Below are 26468 nucleotides of genomic sequence, written 5' to 3'. Positions count from 1 at the left end.
TGTCAAAGATTGTAAGCTGTTTGTTTGCAGAGCTTTAGCAACACCCACATCAGAGATCTTGGCTTCTAGGTAATTGGTCAACAAAATGTTACTGGGAGTAAGATCTTGATAGAGTACTGGGGGATCCTTACTATGGAGGTATCTTAAACCAAGAGTACATAATAATAGAAGAGAGAGGAGAGTGTCTAACTCTCAATATAGGCTGTACAAACGCACAGCGCTCAAACCCTCCTACTTCAATCCATAGAACAGCTAGCCATATATCAATACCTTTTTGTGAACAGAAGACTGTTAATATCTGTTGATTGAAGCAGTATAATGCTGAAGCCTACTTCAGAGGGCAGCGCCTATAATCGAGATAGCAGCGCCGTTTGTCACCTTTGGTGGCTATAGATGATTGCGTAATGTCTGAGCGCTGTGCGTTTGGCGAATCTATAGCAGTTAGACACTCTCCTCTCTCTTCTATTATTATGTACTCTTGCTTAAACCAAGACACACATCATCCAGAATGGACAACTTCACATAATCTGGTATGCTCTTATACTCCTCTATATACGAAAAATTATATTTTCAGGCCGTGGTGCATTTTCTCCATTACTATGATAGGTAATCTTGCCTGGTCTGTCACAGGATAGTACATTCCTACATATGACATCACAGTTAACTGCTACATACTATAAAACTTCAAAGTTACACCCAAGCAGACTTGGGGTCAAATTCAGAAAACTGGTAAACAAAAATAGTAGTGATGTCTAAATGGAGGCATATTTTTATAAATATGATATGGCTGCTCTATTAGAGTACCTCGATCTTGGTATACTAAAAATTTTTGGAGGGAGGTCAATAGCCCCCCCTGAAACTAGTATTTTAAAAATTGTTAATTTAAAATATATACTAGTATATAATTAATGCTATGCTATTATTACCTTTGCTGTTATTTAATGTATTTTGTAATTCATGAATTAATATGTAATTTGTGAATTACAAATGTATTTTGTAATTCATTAATTATTATTATGTTGCTTTGCACTGCTAAGAAAGTGTAATTCATATTTGTTTACTTACCTTTTTGTACATAAATTAGGATTGGTAAACTAGTGCATGCTGTATCCAAAGGAAAGAATGGTGTCAGCCAGTATAGCTATTACTTAACACTCACCCCAACTATCAATTACCAGAAAACAATAATTATGGTCATTCCACTAAACATCCAATATAGCTATTCCATTAGGCATACAAAACAACAGCAGTCACAGTATTAGAGCAGTGTGTAGTGAGCTATTTAAGAACTTTTATGTACTTTATCAGCAATAGATGCGTAGTTGGTGAAGTGGGCATGCAGCTGGCTGTGACCTTTTTAAACCAGGCGCACGCCCACAGCCGGCCTTCGGCCGGCTGTGGGCGTGCGCCTGGTTTACTGTAATTGTTTCCGTAAAAGTGTGTGTGTGTACCTATCTACCTATGTTTGTCCGTACGCACCCACGTGAGCAAAATCGTTTAATAACGGTGAAAGCAGCTTTTACGTAAGAAGTAAAAGTGAAATGAAGTTTGTATTAAACTTCTGCACAGGTGAACTTTGCTCTGAGGTGGTTTCTTTTCGGCGGACTGAAATACGGGTGTGGTGACTTTCCTCAGACTACCTTCCCCTTGAGGTTTTCAGGCATTTAGCAACTGAAAAACAACGGTGCAGGCCTCGTACACTGCCAGGAATAGCCTATCGCTTCGAGTTGAAAGGGGGCGTATCCCTTACGTACGCGAACGAAAATGAAGAGCAGCTTTGAGGCTTTGTCGAGAGAATTTGTGGGAAAAAACACGTTAGTCACACTATAAAACAGTTTAGAAGATAGTTTTGTGCGTAATATGTTGGTAAAAGCGGTTTATTTAACAAACGCTTCCTTAGCAGTGCATAGCAACGTAATTGAATGAATTACGAATATTTCATGAATTACGAGAAATAGTTAATTATATTATTGCACAACCCAAACTACCATATTGTAAAGTAGTAATACATAGTTGGTTAATTCATAGTAGTATATACTGTCTATAGTTATTCCAGATGAGTTAGCTAGCTGCATGGCGCCTGGTTTTTAGAAGTAGCACAACATCAACTTGTTTTTTTAAATTTTATTTTGGTCTCACCTTACCAAATTAAACCAGAGACAATGTAGTGCCTCAGTTCATTTTGACCCCCCCTTTTCATAAGTCTGGATCCGCCCCTGATGTCATTGTATACAACAACTTACTTCGGGCTCATAACTGAACCATGATTGTTACCGCATGCAGCTCTTGATAAATGCAGACCAATAATAATGATTGAGATATTTGTGCTTAAAAATACATCAAAAATCTCAGTCAGTCATGATGCATATAAAATATGGCTTTTGAAGGGCTGAACCCCTCAGACCTCCTGCTTTATATACAGTAGCTTGCTATACTACCCTGGTCATGGTGCATCCCTCCTTGCCAAACCTTGATCTGCTCCTGATAGGGATATATTCAGCAGCTATAGTTTCTGTCCTTAACAGCATGGTGTCACTATAGCTTTTACAGTTACACAGATTACTTTAGAGCAGATTAAACAAGGTGATCTGATAAATCAGAATGGGGTATATCAGAGGCAGAGTTCAAATACTGGCTTGTTTGACCTATTTTGACACTGCATGGACCAACTTTTAGTGCATAATAGCTATCCAAGCAGTACCTGTTACATAGAGTTGCAACCCTTACCATGTAACTGATGAAAGAATCCAGAAGTAGTTGTTTGTCAGTTGCCACAGCAGTACAGGTATACTCATGAGTTTTGCAATGGAATGAGCACACCTGCATCCCTATAGTAGATTCATGCATAGATCAGTCGAGAGATTATACAGTGAGTGATAGGCATGCATGTGTAATCTTTTGCTGCATGCTTTTAAGTTATATGCATTACAAAGTATCGCATTCATCTGTATACAATAATTATAGCGTGTAATTTCTAATTTTCTGCACAGTTTTTGCATGATATCTCAAACCAGAGTTTATACCCAAATGCAAATATCTCACCACATGCATCAGTATAAAAGATTACACAGGCATGTAAAGTTGCCTGTACATATATGCAGGTTTGTGATCACATCAGTTCATAGAGGATGAAAACTGCACATCACCTGTGCAGTGCAGTGTAAGCATTGTATCAGTATTTCAACCAATAGATGGGATTATCCATACCTGCACCTTTTTCAACTTAAATATTATAGGTATAATCATTCAACATGTGTATGAACTATACATGCACTGGTTATACTAAGGAAATTTTGCAGTAGAATAATAGTGATAATGTACGTGCTTGTCACATTTTCTTTTAACCAATGACTTGATAATTACTTCTTTGGCCATTCCACTTGACCCATAATAAAATAGCTTCCAAATTCTTTCCATTTCATTTTGCATCGATGTGACATGTTCATGACTGATACTTAGTAGTATCTCTTTCAATTGGTCAATGTCTTGAAGGCGGACCTGTACAGTGAATCTGGAAGGATCAACAATGCCTTGGAAAGCTATTTCAATATCAGTTCCAAATAATACAGGAATACAGCCTGACAAAATAGACAAGTAAAACATCTCTGACCAACTGTGAGAACCTGGGAGGCAGAGACAAAATATTGATGACATCATGTCATGAATCACAGATTTAGATTTAACAGAAGAAATTTTTACTTTCGTTGATAGTAACAATTGTCGAAAATAATACATTTTCTTTGAACTGTTCGTGTGCACCCTATTAGGTAGGTATAAACCAAATGAAGAGCTTGCCATGTGTACCACATATCTATGCTTTGGTCGTGCTTGTAAAGATAGTTCATAGCATGGTGTAAAATTATATCTGCTTAAATTTGGAGGAATTACTAGATCTTTATGTGGTACATACTCAAGGGCCTTAATTGACTGAACACCATAATACAGCATTATAGAGTTTTTAGTTTCTATCTGCCACAGATGATGACTTGCTTTCTTTAATGCATAACTAGAAATACTCCACACATGGTCTCTTCCATATGACATATTAAAATACGGATGATGAGACTTTATATATGCCAGAGCCTCTTGATATAGTTTTAATGGGTTATTATCTGTGTGAATGTTAGATTGATGGTAGCACAAGCCATATACTGGGACATAAAAGAAATCAGCCTTGGTAGGTCCGTGTGCCCTATGATTGCTTGTGAGTAGGAAGTTGTGTATTGCTGCTTCAGTTCTACAACCAGTTTCATCATAATCATACTTGCTGCTATAACTGGGTCTTGACTTGAGCAAATCATTATTAAATCGAGCAGGTAAATTATACACATAAATCTTCAATGACATAAGCTGAAGAGAAGATATCATTGTCTTATCAGAGAATTCTGAAACGGTTCCCTGAATTTGATCAACACCTACCATGTTGTCAAGTGGGTCCAAAGATGGTTTAGCAGATGGATATCTTTTCTTAATTTTACTGATATACTGATAATCAGAAAACATGGGACTGATATCAAATAGTATCATGTTAAGTAACAAGAGAACAATGGACAGTGATATGGCACAATATGGAGCAGCATAAAAAACGCCACACACTTTTGGACTCTGCATCATTCCTGTATGTGACAAAACAAATATAGCAGTGTCAGGCTATGCACTATTATAATCTTGTTATCAGGCATAAATATATCTAATCCAAAACAGCCAAGCTGTAAAAAAAGTGTGCGGCCCTCAAAAAGGCTATGGTGAAAAAAGATGTGAAATCCAAGGTGGCGGCCAAGAAATGGCTGTGATGGTAGGTTAATGGTAAAAATTTTAATAATGACAATTCAGGTGAATTTTGTGCCGCTTGGTCAATTGGCACAAAATTCACCTGAATTGTCGTTATTAAAATTTTTACCATTAACCTACCATCACAGCCATTTCTTGGCCGCCACCTTGGATTTCACATCTTTTTTCACCATAGCCTTTTTGAGGGCCGCACACTTTTTTTACAGCTTGGCTGTTTTGGATTAGATTTCACTTCTTTTTGTATTTGTATACCCCAAAGCTGGCCTATGGCCTGCTTTGGGACTTTTTTAACCTATCTTTTTTTCTTTACCACAGGAAGAAGAAAAGATGAAGCAGATGTACCTTAAATATTTCTGATTTAATCAGTAAATGTACAAATTATATATATAATACATATGTTTATTACAGAACTGTCCATGGTGGTTTCTGTGTAACTGAACACTCTTCAAGGCAAATTCTTCTAGCTGATCTCTCTACAGGGTGATTTGTTTGTAGCTGAACTATCAACAAGGTAACTTCTTCTAGCTGTTCTCTCTACTGGATGATTTATTTGTAGCTGGATTCTGTACAGGTGATATTTTTGCTGCTGAGCTCTTTACAGAATGGTTTCTTTGTAGCTGAACTCTCTACAAGGTAACTTCTTCTAACTGATCTCTCTACAGGTGATTTGTTTGCAGCTGAACTATCTAGATGATGGTTTCTTTGTAGCTGAACTCTCTACAAGGTAATTTCTTCTAGCTGAACTCTCTAGATGGTGGTTTCTTTGTAGCTGAACTCTCTACAAGATAACTTCTTCTAACTGATCTTTCTACAGGGCAATTTGTTTGTGGCAGAATTTTCTACAGGGTGATTTCTTTGCAGCTGAACTCTCTACATGGTGGTTTCTTTTTACTGTAGCTGAACTCTTTACAAGGTAATTTCTTCTAGCTGATCTCTCTACAGGGTGATTTGTTTGTAGCTGAATTCTATACAGTGATTTGTTTGCAGTTGAGCTCTTTACAGAATGGTTTCTTTGTAGCTGAACTCTCTACAAGGTAACTTCTTCTAACTGAACTCTCTACAGGGAGATTTGTTTGCAGCTGAACTCTCTTCATGATGGTTTCTTTGTAGCTGAACTCTCTACAAGGTAACTTCTTCTAGCTGAACTCCCTACATGGTGGTTTCTTTGTAGCTGAACTCTCTACAAGGTGACTTCTTCTAGCTGATCTCTCTACAGGGTGATTTGTTTGTAGCTGAACTCTCTTCATGATGGTTTCTTTGTAGCTGAACTCTCTACAAGTAGGGCTAAAACGAATATACCGAATATTCGAATTCGTATTCGATTCGACTTCGTTCGAAGGAATTATTGAATTCGAAACATCGAAATTACAGTAAAGATGGCGGACACTAGTAATGAGGAATCTTTGTCAGTCTCTACAACATCAGACACTGGACTAGAGATGTACCAATAATCGGATCGGTGATCGCGAGGGTGATCAGATCGCGATCGGTTGCTGATTTGCCTTCCATTTTCAGTAATAATGGGCACAAACGTTCTATGAATCTATTAGTTTGCATGGCCAGCTATCAAAAGCCTTTTTGCTCGCTACAAACAAACAGAAAGCCTCTCTACACTATTCTATAAACGCTAAGTTACGAGAAGCCATACGACTGCGCGTGTGAGTACTGCTATTAGTGTTAAAGCATTCTTACCCAGAACAGTAGCTGTTAGCTGCACTTTAAGAATAAAAAACTGCACTACAGGAAAACTAAAGTGATCACCTGTGTATTACAGCCATCTTGGTAACTAATCAAAATACGGAGTAATCCGGACAAGGGAGCATGTATCATAGTAAAATATTTGTGGTGCCTAATTGTCTGGGTTGTGTAATAGAGGCCACACCACCATAAGTAGTTGTGCAATATAGTAAAGTTACATCACTTCTCTTTTCTCAATGCTACAAATCATTAGAATATACATCATGTAGTAGCTATACCTGTAGTTCTATTTGATTTACGAATATACAATAATTTAATCGGTATATAATCAGTATCAGCTCTTTTAGGTACAAATTAATCAGATATCAATACAGCTGAAAAATCTTTATCGGTACACCTCTAGTAGCTACACTCTTACTTCATTTCAAAAGCTGCCTATATACTGTATCAAATTTTAATGATGTTTTACAATTGAATACAAATAATAAGAAATAACACATATACACTGTATAAGAGTATAACACTATATATATAGAATATTCTATTATTCGTTCTTGACTAAAAATATTCGTTCTCTTTCATTTAGAATATTCGTTTTAGCCCTATCTATAAGGTAACTTCTTCTAACTGAACTCTCTACAGGGAGATTTGTTTGCAGCTGAACTCTCTTCATGATGGTTTCTTTGTAGTTGAACTCTCTACAAGGTAACTTCTTCTAGCTGAACTCCCTACATGGTGGTTTCTTTGTAGCTGAACTCTCTACAGGTGATTTGTTTGCAGCTGAACTCTCCACATGATGGTTTCTTTAAATTTGTAGCTGAACTCTCTACAAGGTAACTTCTTCTAACTGATCTCTCTACAGGGTGATTTGTTTGTAGCTGAATTCTGTACAGGTGGTTTGTTTGCAGCTGAGCTCTTTACAGAATGGTTTCTTTGTAGCTGAACTCTCTACAAGATAACTTCTTCTAACTAAACTCTCTACAGGGAGATTTGTTTGCAGCTGAACTCTCTTCATGATGGTTTCTTTGTAGCTGAACTCTCTACAAGGTAACTTCTTCTAGCTGAACTCCCTACATGGTGGTTTCTTTGTAGCTGAACTCTCTACAAGATAACTTCTTCTAACTAAACTCTCTACAGGGAGATTTGTTTGCAGCTGAACTCTCTTCATGATGGTTTCTTTGTAGCTGAACTCTCTACAAGGTAACTTCTTCTAGCTGAACTCCCTACATGGTGGTTTCTTTGTAGCTGAACTCTCTACAAGGTGACTTCTTCTAGCTGATCTTTCTACAGGGTGATTTGTTTGTAGCTGAATTCTGTACAGGTGATTTGTTTGCAGCTGAGCTCTTTACAGAATGGTTTCTTTGTAGCTGAACTCTCTACAAGGTAGCTTCTTCTAGCTGATGTCTCCACAAGGTCACTAGTTTGTAGCTGAACTTTCTACATAGTAGTTTCTTTGTAACTGAACTCTCTACTAGGTAACTTCTTCTAGCTGATCTCTCTACAGGGAGATTGGTTTGTAGCTGAACTCTCTACAGGTGATTTGTTTGCAGCTGAACTCTCCACATGATGGTTTCTTTGTAACTGAACTCTCTACAAGGTAACTTCTTCTAGCTGATCTCACTACAGGGTGATTTGTTTGTAGCTGAACTATCAACAAGGTAACTTCTTCTAGCTGATTTCTCTACAGGGTGATTTGTTTGTAGCTGAATTCTGTACAGGTGATTTGTTTGCAGCTGAGCTCTTTACAGAATGGTTTCTATGTAGCTGAACTCTTTACAAGGTAACTTCTTCTAGCTGATGTCTCTACAGGGTCACTAGTTTGTAAATGAATTCTCTACATGGTGGTATCTTTGCAACTGAACTCTCTACGAGGAAACTTCTCCTAGCTGATCTCTCTACAGGGAGATTTGTTTGTAGCTGAACTCTCTACAGGTGATTTGTTTGCAGTTGAACTCTCCACATGATGGTTTCTTTGTAGCTGAACTCTCTACAAGGTAACTTCTTCTAGCTGATTTCTCTACAGGGTGATTTGTTTGTAGCTGAACTATCAACAAGGTAACTTCTTCTAGCTGATCTCTCTACAGGGTGATTTGTTTGTAGCTGAATTCTGTACAGGTGATTTGTTTGCAGCTGAGCTCTTCACTGAATGGTTTCTATGTAGCTGAACTTTTTACAAGGTAACTTCTTCTAGCTGATGTCTCTACAGGGTCACTAGTTTGTAAATGAATTCTCTACATGGTGGTTTCTTTGTAACTGAACTCTCTACAAGGAAACTTCTCCTAGCTGATTTCTCTACAGGGACATTTGTTTGTAGCTGAACTCTCTACAGCTAATTTGTTTGCAGCTGAACTCTCTACATGATGGTTTCTTTGTAGCTGAACTCTCTACAAGGTAACTTCTTCTAGCTGATCTCTCTACAGGGCGATTTGTTTGTAGCTGAACTCTCTACATTGTGGTTTCTTTGTAGCTGAACTCTACAAGGTGATTTCTTCTAGCTGAATTATCTCTTTCTATAGTTGCATGAATTCCCTACAAGGTAATTTCTTCTAGCTGATCTCTCTACAGGGTGAATTGTTTGTGGCTGATCTCTCTACAGGGTGACTTGTTTGTAGCTGATCTCTATACAGGTTACTTGTTTCTAACTGATCTCTTGAATTCTCTTCGGGTGACTGCTCTATTAGGATGACTGTTCTATTAGGATGACTGCTCTATTAGAGTATCTCGATCTCGCACTTGCTACGCCAAGTTGGATTTCGTGTTATAACTCCGTGGCTTTAAGTCTGATTCTTCTACACCATTGAAGAGCCTTTCTAAGATGATAACTCCATCTGTACAGCGATTTTCAAAGCATTACCCCAAGCGGTTTACCTGGTAGACGTGGCAAGCAGTCGTTTTTTATTAGCTAATCTCGATTGCATAATTGTTACACACTGTTGGTTTTTTGTTGTATCTTCCTGGTTTTTAGCTCGATTTCTTTCAAACCACAAAAGGTTTGAGATTCAATAGTTAACCTATTCACCCGCCGATTTTCAGCTTCTTCCCATACGCGGTTTACCCTGTAGGCGTGACAACATATTGGTGTTATTTTTCGTGATTAATCGCTCATAACTCTTTGCCTGTTTATCGTATTCCAGCCAAAGTTGGTACAGAGATGCGCCTTTATACCCCCCTTCAGTGTGCCAAATTTCAAGGCGATCGGATATGGTGTTCGCGTTTTATAGCAGTTTTTGTAAGTGTGCGAAAAGAGGAAGAAAAATAAGAAGAAGAAAAAAAAAAAACGAAGAAACTAAGCCAATTTTTGAAGTTGCATATCTCGGGAACGCGTAAAGCGATTTCGCTCAAATTTGGAATGTGGAGTGCTGAAGGTGGAGGGAGTGTCCACAGCAAAAATCGTCTTGTTTCATCAAGGCAGCACAGAGCTACGGAGGTGCGAAAATTGCGTTTTCTTTCTTCCTGTCAATATACTCACGGGTGTTACGCGCCGGCTTCTTGGGCCGCACGACACACTACCGTGTGTCTTGATAACATGTTGTACACGTGTACATTAGTGTTGTTCCAGTACACTTTTACTAATACTTACTTTGGAAAAGTATAGCCCTTTTTCTGTTAGTATTACTTACTAATACTGTACCATATGTTGGATGATTTACTAAAGAGATACTCAATACTTTAGTAAAGATACTAAATACTTACTCTTTACTCATAATTGCTTCATCAAGATTTAGTAAGTATTGTATAAGTGACTCATTCATTTATTCCAGCTGAGTTCTATGAACTTTGAAGATTTCTTTTCAAAGCCACCACAAGTAGGTGAGCCTTAAAAGTGTTTTTTTTGTGCTTAGGCTCCAATAATCACTTAATTTGCTCATGTTGTTTGATCTATCTAATAGGTAGTATAGAGTGCATAAATTTAGTGATAACTAGAACTGTTGGAGTTCATTGTAACTGTTTGGAATTTGGATGCCAGAATAACCATTGAAGAGCATAGAATGGATCCGTTAGATTACTGGGTTGGAAAACTGAAGCATTATCCAGTAATAGCTCCTTAATAGCCTGATATTTTAGCAGTACCAGCTTCAACTGCCCCTATAGAACACATTTTCTCAACTGGTGGGGATGCTACTAGTGGAAGAGAAACAGACTAATGCAGAAAAATTTAGACAGGAATATTTATTCGAAAAAATCTGTAGATTGCACCGGCATATTCAGAATAACTGGTTATGTTATGTACTAACTACTGTACGCAAGGAAATTTTGATGTTAAAAAAATTTGATGAATCGGTTTAATTCGTCAAATTTAAATTCGTCAAATGTTTATAAGTGCCCTTAACCCTTTAAGGACCAAAAATTGTGCGCATAGTCTACCCTGAAAGCCCACACGTTTTATGATTATTGCGCATTTAGTGTTTCAAAAAAAATGTAATAAGTTTATAGCATTGACAAAGCCCCTACAAGTACTCAATTGTATAACAAATTATACTAAAAGACTCGCCTGACAATAATAAACAACATTATCTAACTTACCAAAGCGTAGAACCAATGTCTTAAAAGCACTAAGGTGAGTTTCAAACACCTACACGCGATCGATTTCTTCGTGACACAATCACTAAAAACAATCCGCCATTTTAGTTTTTAAAACCGCATCACGTGATCTTGTATATAAAATTATTCGCCTCTAAATAGTGAGCACTCTGAGCTTTATTTGAAGTTAATACAATGAACACAGCCAAAGTTATGGAGCGATTTTTACAAGGTTAGTTTTATTGTTGTGTAAATATTAAATGTTTGTACTTTGTTAGGAATTTTACACAGGCTTAGTTTTGCGTGATAAGTTGGCCTTATATATCAAAAGAATCGCCTATGAATGGCGAATACAGTGGCCCCTGTTTCGATCTAATAGCTTCATTTGTTGCGGAGTTATAGCTCTTTGTTTACTGCCAATAATCTTGGACATAATATTACGGCGCTGGTCTTTCGAGCAATACCTACTTTGGACGTAATATTATGGCAGCGGTCCTTAAAGGGTTAAAAGTACAGGTTTTGCCTACAATTTCTTGATTTTCGTCAACATTTTATTCGTCAAATCTGCTGAAGTCTGAATTCGTCAAATTTTTCTTACGTCAAAATTTCCTTGCGTACGGTATACTTACTATAACTTTTGGTGACCTTATACTTTACTAAATCAAATTTTGGTAGCAAATATTTTAAAACACTTACCTTTGAAAATTTTCATGCCAAAAGTAATACTAGTACTTTACCATCATTGAAAGTCAAGGTCAAATACTAATACCAATACTATACTAACAAATTTCTTAATACTGGAACAACACTAGTGTACATACTATAAAAATGCAAACCTTTGTTATTTACACACTATAACTAATGCTGTAGGACAAATAATGGTTAAGTCATAGGATATCACACTGACGGTTTACAGTGTACAAATATCTGTAAGTTACAGTGTAAGTATCACAATGGTTTCCTCTTTAAAAAAGAAGTATACCCTAATAGAGCAGTCAAACAATCAGACACAGTGTACTTTTCAAATGGAGGATTCTAACCTGAAGTAGGTCCCAGCAGCATAATTTAAGTATAATGGGTAATTACCCAAAAGCATCAAGACAGAGACGGTTTTCAAAGTGTCAGTAAATAACGAACTAATTTATTTAGAAATTAATGAAGTAGGGATCCAAGCAATAAAAAGTAATGAAGCAAAAGGTGAATGATGGTATTACAGCATAGCTCTGTGAAAAATCCCTACATTGGCAGTTATAACAATTATTTTGTTCAATACTTTCCCACTGAGCTATGCTGTAATACCATCATTCATCTCTTGTTTTACTACTTTTTATCACTTGGATCCCTACTTCATTTTAAAATTTAATTTTTAAAATATATACTAGTTTGTTTAGTGTTTTGTTATAGCATACAACTACACATATCTGACTGTTCTATTACAATATCATACATGACTGTTGTATTAGAATGACTGCTGTATACAAGTTTCTTGAGTAGACCTGTAAGGCTAGAATCGAGCCATGCTGCTGTGTTATTAGAAAGAAGGTTAGTTTACAGTATCATACCTTTTACCTATACCCTGTATTATTAGGCATTACCAATCTATACAATGCCTTCAGAGTCATTTTACCATGCTATTATAGCTAGACCAATAAGGTGGTGAAGTCATCGTGTTCAAGTTAATAGATTATTAGTAGGTGTGGTCTCCGTGTTCGATCATTATTAGTCAACCTAGATTGCTAATGGGCGTGGTTTCAAACCTTTCATGAAATAATAGGTAGCTACCTCTTACAGTAGCCTAAGTGCTTTAAATAATTCCGTGGTGTCCAAATATGTTGCTCAAGGAAAGAACTGACACAGAAAATTTACTCCTCATTATAGTCATGTTGCACGAATAAAGTGACAACTAGCCTGATTGAAGATAAAAGGTACAGAGGACACACACATGTCAGAACTTCAAGCGGCATGTGCCACTGGTAAGTTTGTTGTAGTGGCATAAAATGGTGTTTGTGTGCTGCTTCGTTTGACCTCCAGCCTAGTGATTGTGTTGTGACTGTGATCAGGCAGGCAGGCAGGCTGACAAAACAATGTTTAATATTTGATGACCTACAATGGAGTAGTGGAGAAATACACTAAACAAATTGTTGATACATTGACAAAAATCTCTCTTGGCCCATGGTCAAAACAATAATTTCAAATATGCCAGTACATTCCATTATTTCCTTGAGGTCACTGTGATACCAGCAATGGCAACTAAACCTTACATTTCAACACACATGCAACACCATAAACTTTTCAAATAATACACATTGGATATGAAAGCCACTCTGCTGACAGGCTCACACACTTAGCAGCCTACATAGAATTTGTATCATATTACTAAAAGGTGAAAGAAAAATTACAAATTTTATACTGAGTAAAAAGCAATGAAACGAGGACTATCAATTTACTAGAAAGCAATGTGGCTATTTCATTTCATTTTCAGCTTTGTTTCTCAGCATTACATATGAAGAAGAGTACAAAAAGCACCTCTACAATCATTCCAGTCACTATAGAAAATGCGATTATACCTGACTATCAATTACTGGGAAGTGAATGGTCGGTCTGCTTCATTTTCAGTCTTAATACAACATTACAAACAACTACTATGAGAAGCGCCTATGTAATCAATCAAGTCACTACGGAAATTATGGATGATGCTCATGACAGCCAGCTGCACATGCGTTTTCGCAAATCAACACCTACGTGGTAGTGGAGAAAGAAATGGGACACAAAAGGCATACATGTCTCGGGCCAAAGCAATGTCAAACAGTGAAGAAATCAAGCCCGTAGCGTTAACTGTAGTTCTTATGTTTGGCTAAAGGAATCAGTTAGTTAGTCAGCTAGTACAGTACGTACCGCTCATGCAACGCCATCTCTCGAGTGTGAGTGATAAAAAAACTCGCTAATTAAAGGGCATGATATCCATTTCACTTGCGAGTATTCATCACATTTCGTTTGGGATGAAAAATCATGAGTAAAATGGGTGCCACGCCCTTTAATTAGTGAACTTTATAATCGATCACACTCTCACGAGACGACATTACATTTGAGCAGTAACGTAGATAGTTCAGTTAAATAGGAAATTCTATAGAAACTGTTGGAAGGGTTTTGGGTCACTCTGAAAGCATTTGTTTTTGCACTTGGTTATGCCTAACCACGCTGTTATAAAGGAAAAGTGAGGCTGGTTATTGGGTGATAATTTTAACAAGAAAACCCAAACCTCCATGATCCCTACTACACAGTAATAATGTACTGTATGATATAAATCACGTGGCTTACTTTTACTGACTATCTCAGCAGAAATCTGCATGCATCTAGTTTGTACAATTTCCAAATTTCTTTTTACTTGTGCGTATAAGTATAAAGGTGTTTTAAATGCAGAAATGACAACAATCTTGTTTACATCTACATAAACACACATAAACATACATGACATGCAGGGCTACAGGAATGAAACAAAGATAATCAAACTTTCCATGAGCAAGAAAATAAGATGATATAAACATTTAATCAATTCGAGACTTTTTCCCTGAATAATAGCTTGATCAAAGCTTATGTATTTTCTTTGTTTGTACCATGCATAATATCATTTTTATTTTAAAAAGTACAGCTGTATGCTTGTGCAAACTATGCAGGTTTTTGCTGAGACAAGTCACATATTTTGTTGTAGTACATAGTATCATCCACCTAAGCAGCTGTAGTAATCATACTATGCTGGGCTCTATTAGAAACTTTATGATCAGAATTAACACTTTACAATTAAATAGTCTACACTGTGTAGAGTTGCATCAGTACTGTCATAGATCAGTTTACAATCAGAATATATAGAAGCCTAGCAATAGATGAAACTATATTCTTGGCATTTTTAACTTGGTTATTGTTTACACAGATAACCACAAAGTACCTAATAGTAATCCCAGAAACCACACAGTAGTGGTAAAGAATGCAGCATGAAAAACAACATATAGGGCACAGAGATATCGCGAAGACCTCATTTGATCTGATTAGTTTATTTAATAGGTCCTACCTGGATCCAGTGACCCGGGCCACATTTTGTCCAGGTCAAGCAAGTTTGACTCACTTTATAGAATCCTGGATTGGCCAATGAAGTAACTGTGGATGTATGCATACCTACATTTCAATTCCCTCATTGTTGGCAACTTTAACATCAAGAAGGCAGGTATGTAGTAAATCATTACAATAGTCTTCCAGCCTTTTGGCCTGACATGGTAATTATAGATCAAAAAAGAGTGATGAAACAAGGATATATAGGTCAAGCTAGAGCAATCCATCCAGCATTTGTTAGTATCTATAAAACTTACGTGGAGTCACACCCACTTAATGGTTGGCATGTGCAAGGGTGCTTGACAGTCTAGTACGAAAAAATGTAGTTTTCCAAACATACCTACACAGTTACCTCTTACCGTAACAGATGATTTTTGCTATAATACATGGCTACTGCTCAAGATTGTACCCAAATAGCTATCTGTGCACACCTCTGTTTTAACCCTTAAACCCGCATAATCCAGAAAACTGGATTTGATAAAAACGAATTGAAAACGCACAATACTTTGCCAATTTACATATATATATATAGGTGGTTACAAACAAGCATATCTCATGAAGCGTTTATCTGATCGCTTTGAAAAACAGATTTTATTAATTGGCAAAGAGTAAGCTATCTGCCTATATATAAACTTTCAACATACAAACAAGGAACTCACCCACTACGACACGCTGAATCATTTTGCATCCTTCCATGTTCGTATCATCATTGCATGTGCTCGTCCGACAGTGACGTTATCACGTGATATCTATATATCAACTGAATTGCCATCATGTGAGGAGTACCATGACACCAAGCAAAAGTCAATACAACGAAGTACGGCCGAGTTAAGGCCTTTTGTACATCATTATGTGAAGAAGGAAGACAGAGGGATAGTTCCTTTACTCTTTCAAAGTGAAGTGAGTATCTCTGGGTTGGATGGACGCAACGATGTATGGGACCATTCAAGCCAAAATTTAACGGTGAGTAAGATGGTATGTGTCGTTTTTAGATAGCTTTAACAGTTTTTGTGTTATAGAGTTTAGTTTTACAAGGCATGCATGCGATCCAGTTTACTGGATTATGCGTTTTCAGTGCTTGCATTTTATAAAACAGCTGCGGGTTTAAGGGTTAAATAAAACTACATTCTGGTTAGGACAGTGAGTCATCCAGGCCAGTGGTACTGATCCAGTTTCAATGCTACAATGGTCCCATCTATACTTGACATCAATTTACTAGCATAAACCGTGGACTATACTCGAATACTAGTCATGGTGTGACCCACATATTGGCATAACTAGTTATATAATTAGTACCCTTGGTTAAAGGTTAGAGATATATACAATTAAAGTGATATCTTTACTACATAGTAATTATAAGCTATGAGTCAAGCAGTTCTTTTAGCCATTTTGTGTAGCACATTCGAACATGTTCTGAAAACTATTCACAAACAACTTTGGCTTTGTACAGCAGTATGCTTCCAAGAATATAACAATGCAAGGGATGACATTTATGAATTTACAATTTACTAAGATATCTGCTATGAGCCCTACATAACAGTGTAAATGAGTAAATATTTGCATCTTACTAAAAAAATCCTATAATTTTTTTGTCTTTGTGAAGAAAAGTTCTAACTGTAAAGAAATGGATATCAGTGTATTTGTCTAATCTTGAATACCTTAGTTCATTGCAGCAGACAAACGGAAACATAAGATATATATGAGCATTTGTTTATGTCACATCGAGAGATAGCATGCCAGTCAATCTTTCTTCACTGACTTCATCTTTGTTTGTGCTGAACAAAGGACATATACAAAAAAACTTACCCAGAAACTAATTTCACCTATTCATGGTAACATGGTATGATAGTGCAAGTTTCAAATCTATATATCATTGCATTCGTAAATTATAACAATGTGGCAGTGCCTGTAATTGTTGCTGTACAAATCGATCTTTCTATTATTGCTCTTTGTAGGGACAGCAAGTTCTCATCAGTACAGGAAACTCTTTACCAAAGCATATACTTGACTGTGTAGATAAAAACTATTTATAATTAAGAATTTGAAAATGCGCTATTATGTCAGGTTTCACAGATCCAATCACAAATGACCTAAGCATCTGCTATCCTACAGTACTAGGGGCCTACAGAGAAGGTCAGTAGTGATTTAAGCGCTACTTTAAAATATTACCTTAATTACATACATATTTTGACTTGAAATTTCACATGAGCCTCAATAGTTACAATACTAAAACTAGTAAATGGTAGGAGTGACAAGGGACTTCTTATAAGCACTAAGGTAATGCAATTTGTTTTATAAAAAGACCCTAGATTTCGAGGTGAAAATTATATAACTCTATTTGTCACGTATCTTCCGGGTATATATATTCTTGTGAAGAAAACAATAATGCCACACTTCGTTACACATTCCACACATCCCAGAATATCAACATTTGCGTAGTTAATTTCTAAAGGCGGCTAATCACTGCCAACCTCCTCTGAGAAGGCTAAAATGTGTTAATACAGGGAATCAGAAGCTTGAAACTAAAACCCTGTGGAACACAGAGACTCAGTCATCTTGTCAAGGTAGCCATGTTGCGAACCAGTATGGAAAAACCAGTTTATTAATCCCAGTATTGCTTTAAACTGATTTTGCCCACCCACTTGGTAAACCATAAATTACCCCTGCTGGCAAGTGTCAACAACATCATAACATAACCTCAAAGCATGTATAAATATGTGATTGTAATAACTGTTGTTGTAAGGCAGGATGTTGATGGTCACTTTGGTACCACCCAAAGGCTTCCAACAGGCCATTATGTCTGCTAATCTACAATCAGACAATAGACCGTATTCCAAATGACATCATACAAATTTTCTATTTGGGGGACTCTTATATTTTCAAGTATTATTACCAATGGCGATCGAGATTTCGAAGATTGATATAAAGGCTAACAAGCAAGATATTGAAGTGAAACTACCGGGTTATGTCATTACAGCAAAGAAACAATAGTGTTTCTTCTAAACTTCGAAAACAAGCTAAAAAATTTTAACCCCGCATTAGATAATAGATTTTATACCCTTATAACTGTACCTGTTAGTTTTAGGTCAATATCTTCTTTCAGGGTTGAATAGTGATTCGAATTTTATTAAGCCCCATTGGAACTATCACTCGAAATTGTTAGAATACCCCCAAATAGCCGCAGCCATTTTATCTCATGACATCATTTGGAATACAGTCTATAAATGGTCAATATCCAATTATTCACCTTCCAAAAACCGGCTTTAGTAAACTCCTGCAGGTTCATAGCACGAGGTAGGCACCAAAGGATCACCACAACAGCCGGGGTCTAGCAGGGTTTGAACCAAAGAGCCATCTAGATTTGTAAGGCTAAAACTGAGCCATGCTGTTGTGTTATGTGCCTATCAATTTAATGTCCGACTACCACAGATACGGGCTGAGGGTGAAGAAAGGTTGGGGAATTGATAGCTAACTTTCCCCGACATAGTGGGGATTTTTTTTCACTAAAGAAATTCACTCAGGCAGCAAAAGTGTGTGCTTTCAGTTTAGGAAGGACGTACTGTCTCAGGTGCTAGCTGCTACATTCATACCATCGAACTAACTCATTGCTGATCAACGCCACACAACCATACAAATCCCTTCCTAGCCCCAGTATCCCTGTGGTGTGCAAGTCGAGACTTGGTCGGGGTTTGCATTGCCAATACTTTCCCAGTAGGCAGACCTCTCAACTCTCAGTTTCACCGTGAGTCAAGTTTTTTTTGACTTCTTCTCAGTCTCACGGTCAGGTACTAATATCTCAAGGTCACACCCTTGATATCACGGTTTAATTTATCAAGGTTTTCATCAGAAAACAAAACTGAAACCCACAATCGAAAGTATTTCATCAATATTTTGGTCAAGTACCTGTATTTTGATCAAAGCATCAACGTGATTGATTGCTAGGTGCTTATAAATGTTTCAAGTGCTTATCAGAAGGCTAGACTTTTCGAAATAGTGAACACTCAACTTGCAACATGTGATGCTATTTTGAAAAAATGGAGGATAAACGTGAAACTTGGAGCGGATTAGGAAGAAAATAGAATGATGACTGACTGTCACTCTATGAAGCAGCTATTGTACGTGGATACACTCTGTGGATGAAGATGCTATATATAGACTGATGGGAGATGGTCTTCTCAAGCAAATGATTAATGAATACTTGGCGAGTCACGTGATTCCAGAGCAGGCTCAGAAGCTTGTATGTAAAATTAAGTTCTTAACTACACTTTGTAGCTATGGTAGTATAGGTGGATGATGAGCTGCGGTAAACAGCAGCATGCACTCATGTAGATAGGTCATGCGTTTTCAAACAGTTTCTTTTAAAATGAATATGCATGTCATCTTTGGTAGGCACACATTACGGGCTCCACTGTATGACTATATAAAAGACGTTTTAATACCGAGGTGTTTTAATACTAAGATGCTTTGGATGGCATCTTGCTCACGTTGTGATCAATGCACTCAACAATTTTAGTAACAATATAGAGAATGTACGGCATGGAAACTTCAGCTTATATGTCTAGGGATGAGGCTTAGCTATTAATGTGGTCGATTAAACAATGATGCTCACTGACAGGTTATCAGAAACATCCCCAATGGTCTACTCAAAATAGCAGCACCAAGTCAAAGATTAAGTGGAAATTACAATTATACTTGACAGTTAAGTAAAAGACTGCTAAATTGTTCTTGTGTGGCTGGTTGTCCTGGCAGTAGAATATCATAACCCGATGGAGGGCTTAATTAAAGTCTACTGCATGGATACTAACTGCTGGGATCCTCAAGGTTGACTCAAGTTCCAAGTTGAGAGGTCTGCAGTAGCTATAGGTGGGGAATTGTAATTTTCAGTGATGCAAATCCCAACCTTCCCCCACCTCAGCCAGTATCTGTGGCAATCGGGGATATATTGATAGGTGCATTATTAGAAAGCAGGCTACTTTACAATATCACACTTTTTACCTACACCCTGTATTGTTAGGCATTACCAATTTATTATATTGTAGAGTTAGCAGAATATTCAAATAAATAGGTCCACTCCCCGCGATCCTTTGTGATGATCACACGAAAGCATTACAGGGTATTAAAGTTATATGAAAAGGTACATTAGGCCACTCCAATTGGTAATTATGTTTCTGGTCCTTTGAAAATCAGTTTTAGGTGCGGGCGGGCGGAATTCAGCAACAAAGCAACAATGAAGTGACTGCTCAATTAGAGTATTTTTGTGATTTACTGACTGTTCTATTAGAGTATATCGATCAGTACTATGCACTCTGCCCATTTCTTGCAGGTTTTCACTGATAAATACAAATTATGACGCTTAGATAGTTAGATTTAGCATACTTACTGCAGCCCAATATTTGTTTCTGAAATCCAGGTTTTTCAAAAAGCTGATGCGGGCATTTTACCCATGTATTTCTGAAATTTCACGTTCTCCAAAAAAGGATGCGGGCGGTGGACCAGAAACATAATTACCAATTGGAGTGGCCTTATCTTTGGTTAGTATATATAGTCTAAACTATAAACTTGTATTGTTGTACGTTTGATCTAGCGGTCTTCAATCACACCAAAGGGATTGACTGGACTTGGCATTTACGTACGACTATCAGACTAATCTCTTTTAGGCCACTCCAAATGAGAGTTTAGTTTCCCGTCCTCCGCCCGCATCACGTCTGGGCACCCGCATTAAAAGGTCATTATTGTCATTATTTTCCAAAACCACTCCCTGTGCTGCTTTCTGGAAACTTCTCATGGAGCCTTTTATTTTGCATTGCTAAAAAGCACAATGAAACCTAAAATGAACAGTTCTAACGGTTGCTAGCTTGCAAAAACTGCCATTTTCATGACCTCGAAATCCTCTCAAGATCGAGATACTCTAATAGAGCAGTCGAATCTTTAATAATGAGTAATGATAATAAGCCTCCCGCCCGCACCGAAAAACGAAAACCTCAGGACGGGAAACTACAGTCTTATTTGGAGTGGCCTTAATCTGATTATAGTCTACATGTACAATAGCTTAATTAACAATCACCTTCGCTAATGTCTGGTTTAGGATACTCGACATCTTCAGTAGATTGAAGGAGAAACTGTACACAAAACGATCTGACACAATCGAATATTAGATGCGCGTAATTAAATGTGTGGATAAATTTTCACACGTGATCACGTCAATCGCCTCGGACGCCCGTCCCAATTCCCAGAGCGGCGCGAGACTATTCCTTCTACGGATGAAGTTGTTTTCTTCTTGGATCAGTTGTGCAACAATCCTGTTAGAAGAGAAAGCATTTTACAAAGGTTAGTGTGCTAATTAAGTAGTTAATTATACAGTAACTATGCAACATTAACTATGACAAGCTTATTTCAAGTTTGCACGGGGGCAGTGACCAACAAAAAGGTCAACCACCCTTTATACGATACATGTAACACTTAACACACGTAGCAATGAGTGTAAGATGATTAAATACCAATACCAAATCAGCACTAAATTAAATAGCTACATGTAGAAGTAGCTAGCTAGCTTCTAGTAAAGTTTTAATATTTGATAAAAAGCAAGCAAAATTATTCCCATAGTTAATTCAGGTACACTTGAATAGTGGATAAGGTTTGAACAGTTTTGATGACCCTTGTGTTGAACTGCATGGAGTAAGCTATACAGTAGGTGAACATGGTAGATGTACACTGCATGTTTTTTTATTTTTATTATTGTTTACTGAGCAGTCAGCCCTGCTGGTGTGCTCAGGAATCACATAAACAAATACATTAGGTACAATAATATGATTGGAGTCTAGCTGTAAATAGATCAGTATCTGCAATTTCAATTGTATCAGTTGGTAGTATGTTCCAGTCGTTTATTGTTCTTGAGAAATAGCTGTTTTGGTATGCCGTAGTGGATGAGGTAGGTAAAATATAGTGAAGATGGTGGTATTGTCTTGTTGGTCGTGTTTTTGGTAAGTAATAATGAGGAATTTGGAGTGATAACTGTTGGTAGTGTATCTTATGCAATATTTGTAACCTAGATAATTTCCGACGAATTTGTAATGTAGGCCATTTCAACTGATCCAACATTAGAGAAACTGAACTGAATCTGCCATAGTCATTCAACACCCAGCGCGCTGCTCTTCGTTGTACTTTCTCTAACTCTGAAATATCTCCAACGTGGTAGGGATCCCAGACAGCAGATGCATACTCTAGTTGTGGTCTCACCATTGTTAGGTAAGCTGATTCTTTAACTTGTTTTGAACATTTGTTTAGATTGCGTTTTAAGAAATTGAGTGTTCTAGATGCTTTATTGACAACATTTGATATGTGAGGTGACCAAGACAGTGATTTATGAATTAAGACTCCTATATAGGTACATATGTTGATCAGATATATCTAGTATGTGACTGTGAAGTGTGTAGTTGTAAGTGAGTGGTGATAAGGATCTCGTGCAACGTATAACTGTACATTTACTAATATTGAACTTAAGTTGCCAAGTATCGGCCCATTCTGACAGTTTATTTAAATCTTCTTGAAGTCTGTTGATGTCTTCTACACTATTGATAACTCTATAAAGCAAGCAATCATCAGCGAACAGGCGGAGTGGTGAGTTGATGTCTTTAGTTATGTCATTTATATACAATAGGAACATTAGAGGTCCAAGAACTGTGCCTTGTGGTACCCCAGACATTACCGACACTGGACTAGAGGATTCACTATTTAAAACAACACACTGAGTACGTTGGGTAAGCCAAGTTTGGATCCAGTTATAAGTACTGCCATTAATTCCATAATATCTTAGTTTGGTCATTAAGCGTTGGTGTGGTACTGTATCGAATGCTTTAGAAAAATCCAATAGGATGATATCTATTTGTTTCTGATGGTCTAGAGCAAAGGATATGTCTTCTGTAAGAGTAATTAGTTGAGTTATGCATGAATGATTAGATCTGAACCCATGTTGATTTTCAATTAATATGTTGTTTTCGTTCAGATGGTTGATGATGGAATGATATATAATGTGTTCCATAACCTTTGCACAAATGGAGGTCAAAGATATGGGGCGATAATTACTAACACTACTGTGGTTACCTTTCTTGAATACTGGACATATATTGGCTTTTAACCAATCAGATGGCAATGAGTTAGTTGACAGAGAATGATTGAAAATTATGTGTAATATTGGTGTTATTTCATCTGCACAATGCTTCAAGATGTAAGGGGATATACGGTCTGGACCACTAGCTTTATTTGTATCAAGTGTTATAAGTAACTTATGTATTCCAGATTGTGAGATAGATATATCAGGCATGTTGGGTACTTCAGTATTACTATTCATAGTAGGCATTGTTAACAAGTTTTCCTTTGTAAACACAGATTTAAAGTGATTATTCAAAGCATTTGCTTTGTCTTTTGCATGATGGATTGTTTGGTCACCTATAAGTAATGTCGGAATATCATGTTTATCTTGTTTTTTGGCTCTGATGTACTTCCAAAATTGTCGACCATTTCCACTGAAGGAGTTATTAAATAATCTGCTGTAATAGTTATTGTGTGCTGCTCTTACTTTCGAATTTATAGAATTCTTTAATTTACGATAAGCATCCCAATCAGATTGTAAAGCGGTTCTTTTAGCTTTGACGTACAAACGTTTTCGAACTTTCATATCCTTTTTCATTTGTCTATTTATCCATGGCAGTCTATTACTTGATTTATTTACTTTGTGTGAAACATGATCAAGAACAGCCTTGTGAACTGTTTGCTTAAACTCTTGCCATAGCTGATCAACAGATCTAGACTGAGGGTTACTGAGCAGGAAAGCATTTCTAAAGGTTATGAGATCATCTTTTATTGATTGAATATCTCCTTTATGGTATAAAGCGACTTTGTGTTGGTTTCTACTTGATGTTGGTTTATGAATTATGTCAAAATCAAATATTATAGCATCATGATCAGAAATACCAGGTACAATGTCAAGATCAGAAATTCTTGGGTAAGAAGAAAATACTAAGTCCAATACACTATTCTGACGTGTTGGAAACTGTACAAACTGCTCAAGACCAGCGTCATTAATTACATCTATGAACAAGTTATTCAGTCCACTTCCATAAGTTGATACACTAATTTGGCCATAACCAGTACTCCAGGAAATACCTGGAAAATTAAAATCTCCTAGTAGTAGGATGTTCGGTGGAGAGTTTGATCGGTTCAGTAAGTTGGTTATAGATAAACGGAGTTGTTCTATGGGATATGAATCAGTATTAATTTTGTAATGTCAGTAATCTTGGATTTTTTACCGAGTATCGGTAGAAGCGACTAGCTCCAAGCTCAACTTTCCAAAAATGAATAGAGTTCCCCAAACAGTACATAATGTCAGTAATCTTGGATTTTTTACCAAGTATCGGTAGAAGCGACTAGCTCCAAGCTCAATTTTCCAAAAATGAATAGAGTTCCCCAAACAGTACTACTGTATATAACTATAGCAGAGTGATTGCAGACCAGTCTGAGCTATGGTACGTGCTAACTGAGGTGCTTGTTGATTCCTACTGCCATAACTACCCTGCTTCAGCTCAATGGATAGCGTACGACAGGAAATTTTGATGGAAGGAAAAGGTAATGAATCCGCACTTCATAAGCTTTGACAAATTAAATGTTGATGAAAACCAGATATAAACACGTATACTTTTCAAAGTGCTTAAGGATATGTTTGATGAACTATAAGTTGACAAATCCAACTGATTCGTCAAAATGATCAACTTTTTCTTTTGTAAAAATTTCCTGTCAAACGGTAATATGAGGGATAACATATTGCCATAACTACCACTTCAGCTCAATGGATAATACAAAGGATAACATTAATGTATGGTGGATATTTGCACAATATAATTTTATAGCAAGGAATAAAAGCATACGAAAGAAGAATTGCATGCACTTCCATGAGGTATGCATTGTACTGATTAACTGTTTTTAAATCATTTATTCTCGAGATACCTGTTCTTTCAGCTAGTATATATACATAACTTAAAAAGTATATATGGAAACAGAGATCACCAAAATATCTGAGTCAAACAATTCAGCATGTTAAACCACTCTAGAACTACAATGAAGCATCTAAAGTCTAACACTTAAAATTGTCATACTCAAACCTCTATATATTCAGACTCAAAGGATGTGGTGCTTAGTATGAACTCATCAGTATCCTTAATTCAGTCAAGCCAAAAGTGGTTAAATACTGGTGTACTGTCTCCTTTCACAGGGGCATATTTAGGAATTTTCCAAGGTGGTTTCCAGATTTGGTAGTGAGCTATTGATGCAGGGGCCTGGAGGCACAGTCCTAGCAGCTGACAGATTTGAACATTAAAATCCATTGAAATTTACTTACTAGTTCATGCTCTATGGATTAATGCTATTTTCAATATTATATGTTTACTTGCTTAGTTCCCTTTAAGTCCTATCAGTTTATATGGCTGGTCAGGAGTAGGTTGTAGTGATCCAAATATACATATATATAATATATCCAAATTCTCCAATTAAAAACTCAAAATTTAGGTACTAAATGTTTCAAACTAGTCTTACGTTTATATTAGTCTCTATTTAAATTTTATCCGTTATGAATGTTCTATTAGAGGAGATTTGACTGCACATCTGACTGCTCTATTAGAGTATCTTGATCTTTAGTAACATTTCTCCTTGTAGCTAAATTCATACCCTTGTTCACCCTTAATGCTGTAGCTATACTGCTGACTGCTATGCTCTATTCCCATTTTTCTGTATTTGTGCTTCCAAACTATATGCTGTCCCTGCTGCAAGCCTACAAGTTCAAATTTCAAAGGGGTTTTCGGAACCCTAAACTATGATAAGCATTGTATGAGGCCTACACTGTTGTCAACAACTTTGCTAAAGCATTGGTCTCAGTTCCACTTCTAACTTTACCATGGAAGCAACGATGAGGTGCAAGCTTTAATTTCTTCAGCTCTTAGACAAACACATGTTCAGTCTTCTGCACTTACTGTATTTTAACATTGTATGGCAATTTTAAAACAACATATCCAATCCCGTCACATACTAAGACATCTATTTACATACAATCTAATTTCTCCTTATCAATTTGGCTTTAAGCCGGAAAGATCATGTTCTACCCAGTTATTGCAGGTATTAGATTACCTTACTCAGCATTGGATAATGGTTATTGTGTTGATGTAATCTACTTAGATTTTCAAAAAGCATTTGATACTGTCCCCACCAACGTTTATTGCAAAAGTTAACTTCTTTTGGCATTCATGGCAATCTCTTAGAATGGATTAAGAGCTTCTTATCTAACAGAAAACAGCAAGTTGTATTGAATG

At 36.9% G+C, this 26468-nt stretch overlaps 2 protein-coding genes and 1 long non-coding RNA gene across 7 annotated transcripts in view; 2 read left to right on the top strand and 1 right to left on the bottom strand.

Moving 5' to 3' along the window:
* The window catches only part of LOC136264458 (uncharacterized), a 96603-nt gene that overhangs the window by 5978 nt on the left and 64157 nt on the right, over nucleotides 1–26468 (top strand). The gene's annotated exons all lie outside the window — the stretch shown is intronic.
* Nucleotides 3179–21296, bottom strand: LOC136263595 (uncharacterized). The gene is made up of 2 exons (XM_066058221.1): nucleotides 21179–21296; nucleotides 3179–4616 (listed from the first exon to the last, which is right to left on the bottom strand). The coding sequence occupies exon 2, from the start codon at nucleotides 4612–4614 to the stop codon at nucleotides 3283–3285; it is 1332 nt and encodes a 443-aa protein (XP_065914293.1). The 5' UTR covers nucleotides 4615–4616; nucleotides 21179–21296; the 3' UTR covers nucleotides 3179–3282.
* Nucleotides 22536–23332, top strand: LOC136264453 (uncharacterized). Of its 2 annotated transcripts, none has more exons than XR_010705120.1 (4): nucleotides 22536–22731; nucleotides 22781–22862; nucleotides 22928–23033; nucleotides 23117–23332. It is a non-coding gene; the product is annotated as an uncharacterized lncRNA (long non-coding RNA). The 2 variants fall into 2 exon arrangements; XR_010705119.1 differs by having other exon boundaries at nucleotides 22537–22731; nucleotides 22781–22871; nucleotides 23117–23331.

This window comes from Dysidea avara, chromosome 8, assembly GCF_963678975.1.
Source record: "Dysidea avara chromosome 8, odDysAvar1.4, whole genome shotgun sequence".
NCBI classification, from domain to species: domain Eukaryota; kingdom Metazoa; phylum Porifera; class Demospongiae; order Dictyoceratida; family Dysideidae; genus Dysidea; species Dysidea avara.
This window is presented reverse-complemented; position numbering and strand designations above follow the sequence as displayed.

Coding starts and splice junctions, on each gene's coding strand:
- LOC136263595 (XM_066058221.1), bottom strand. CDS start 4,614: ATGATGCAGAGTCCAAAAGTGTGTGGCGTTTTTTATGCTGCTCCATAT.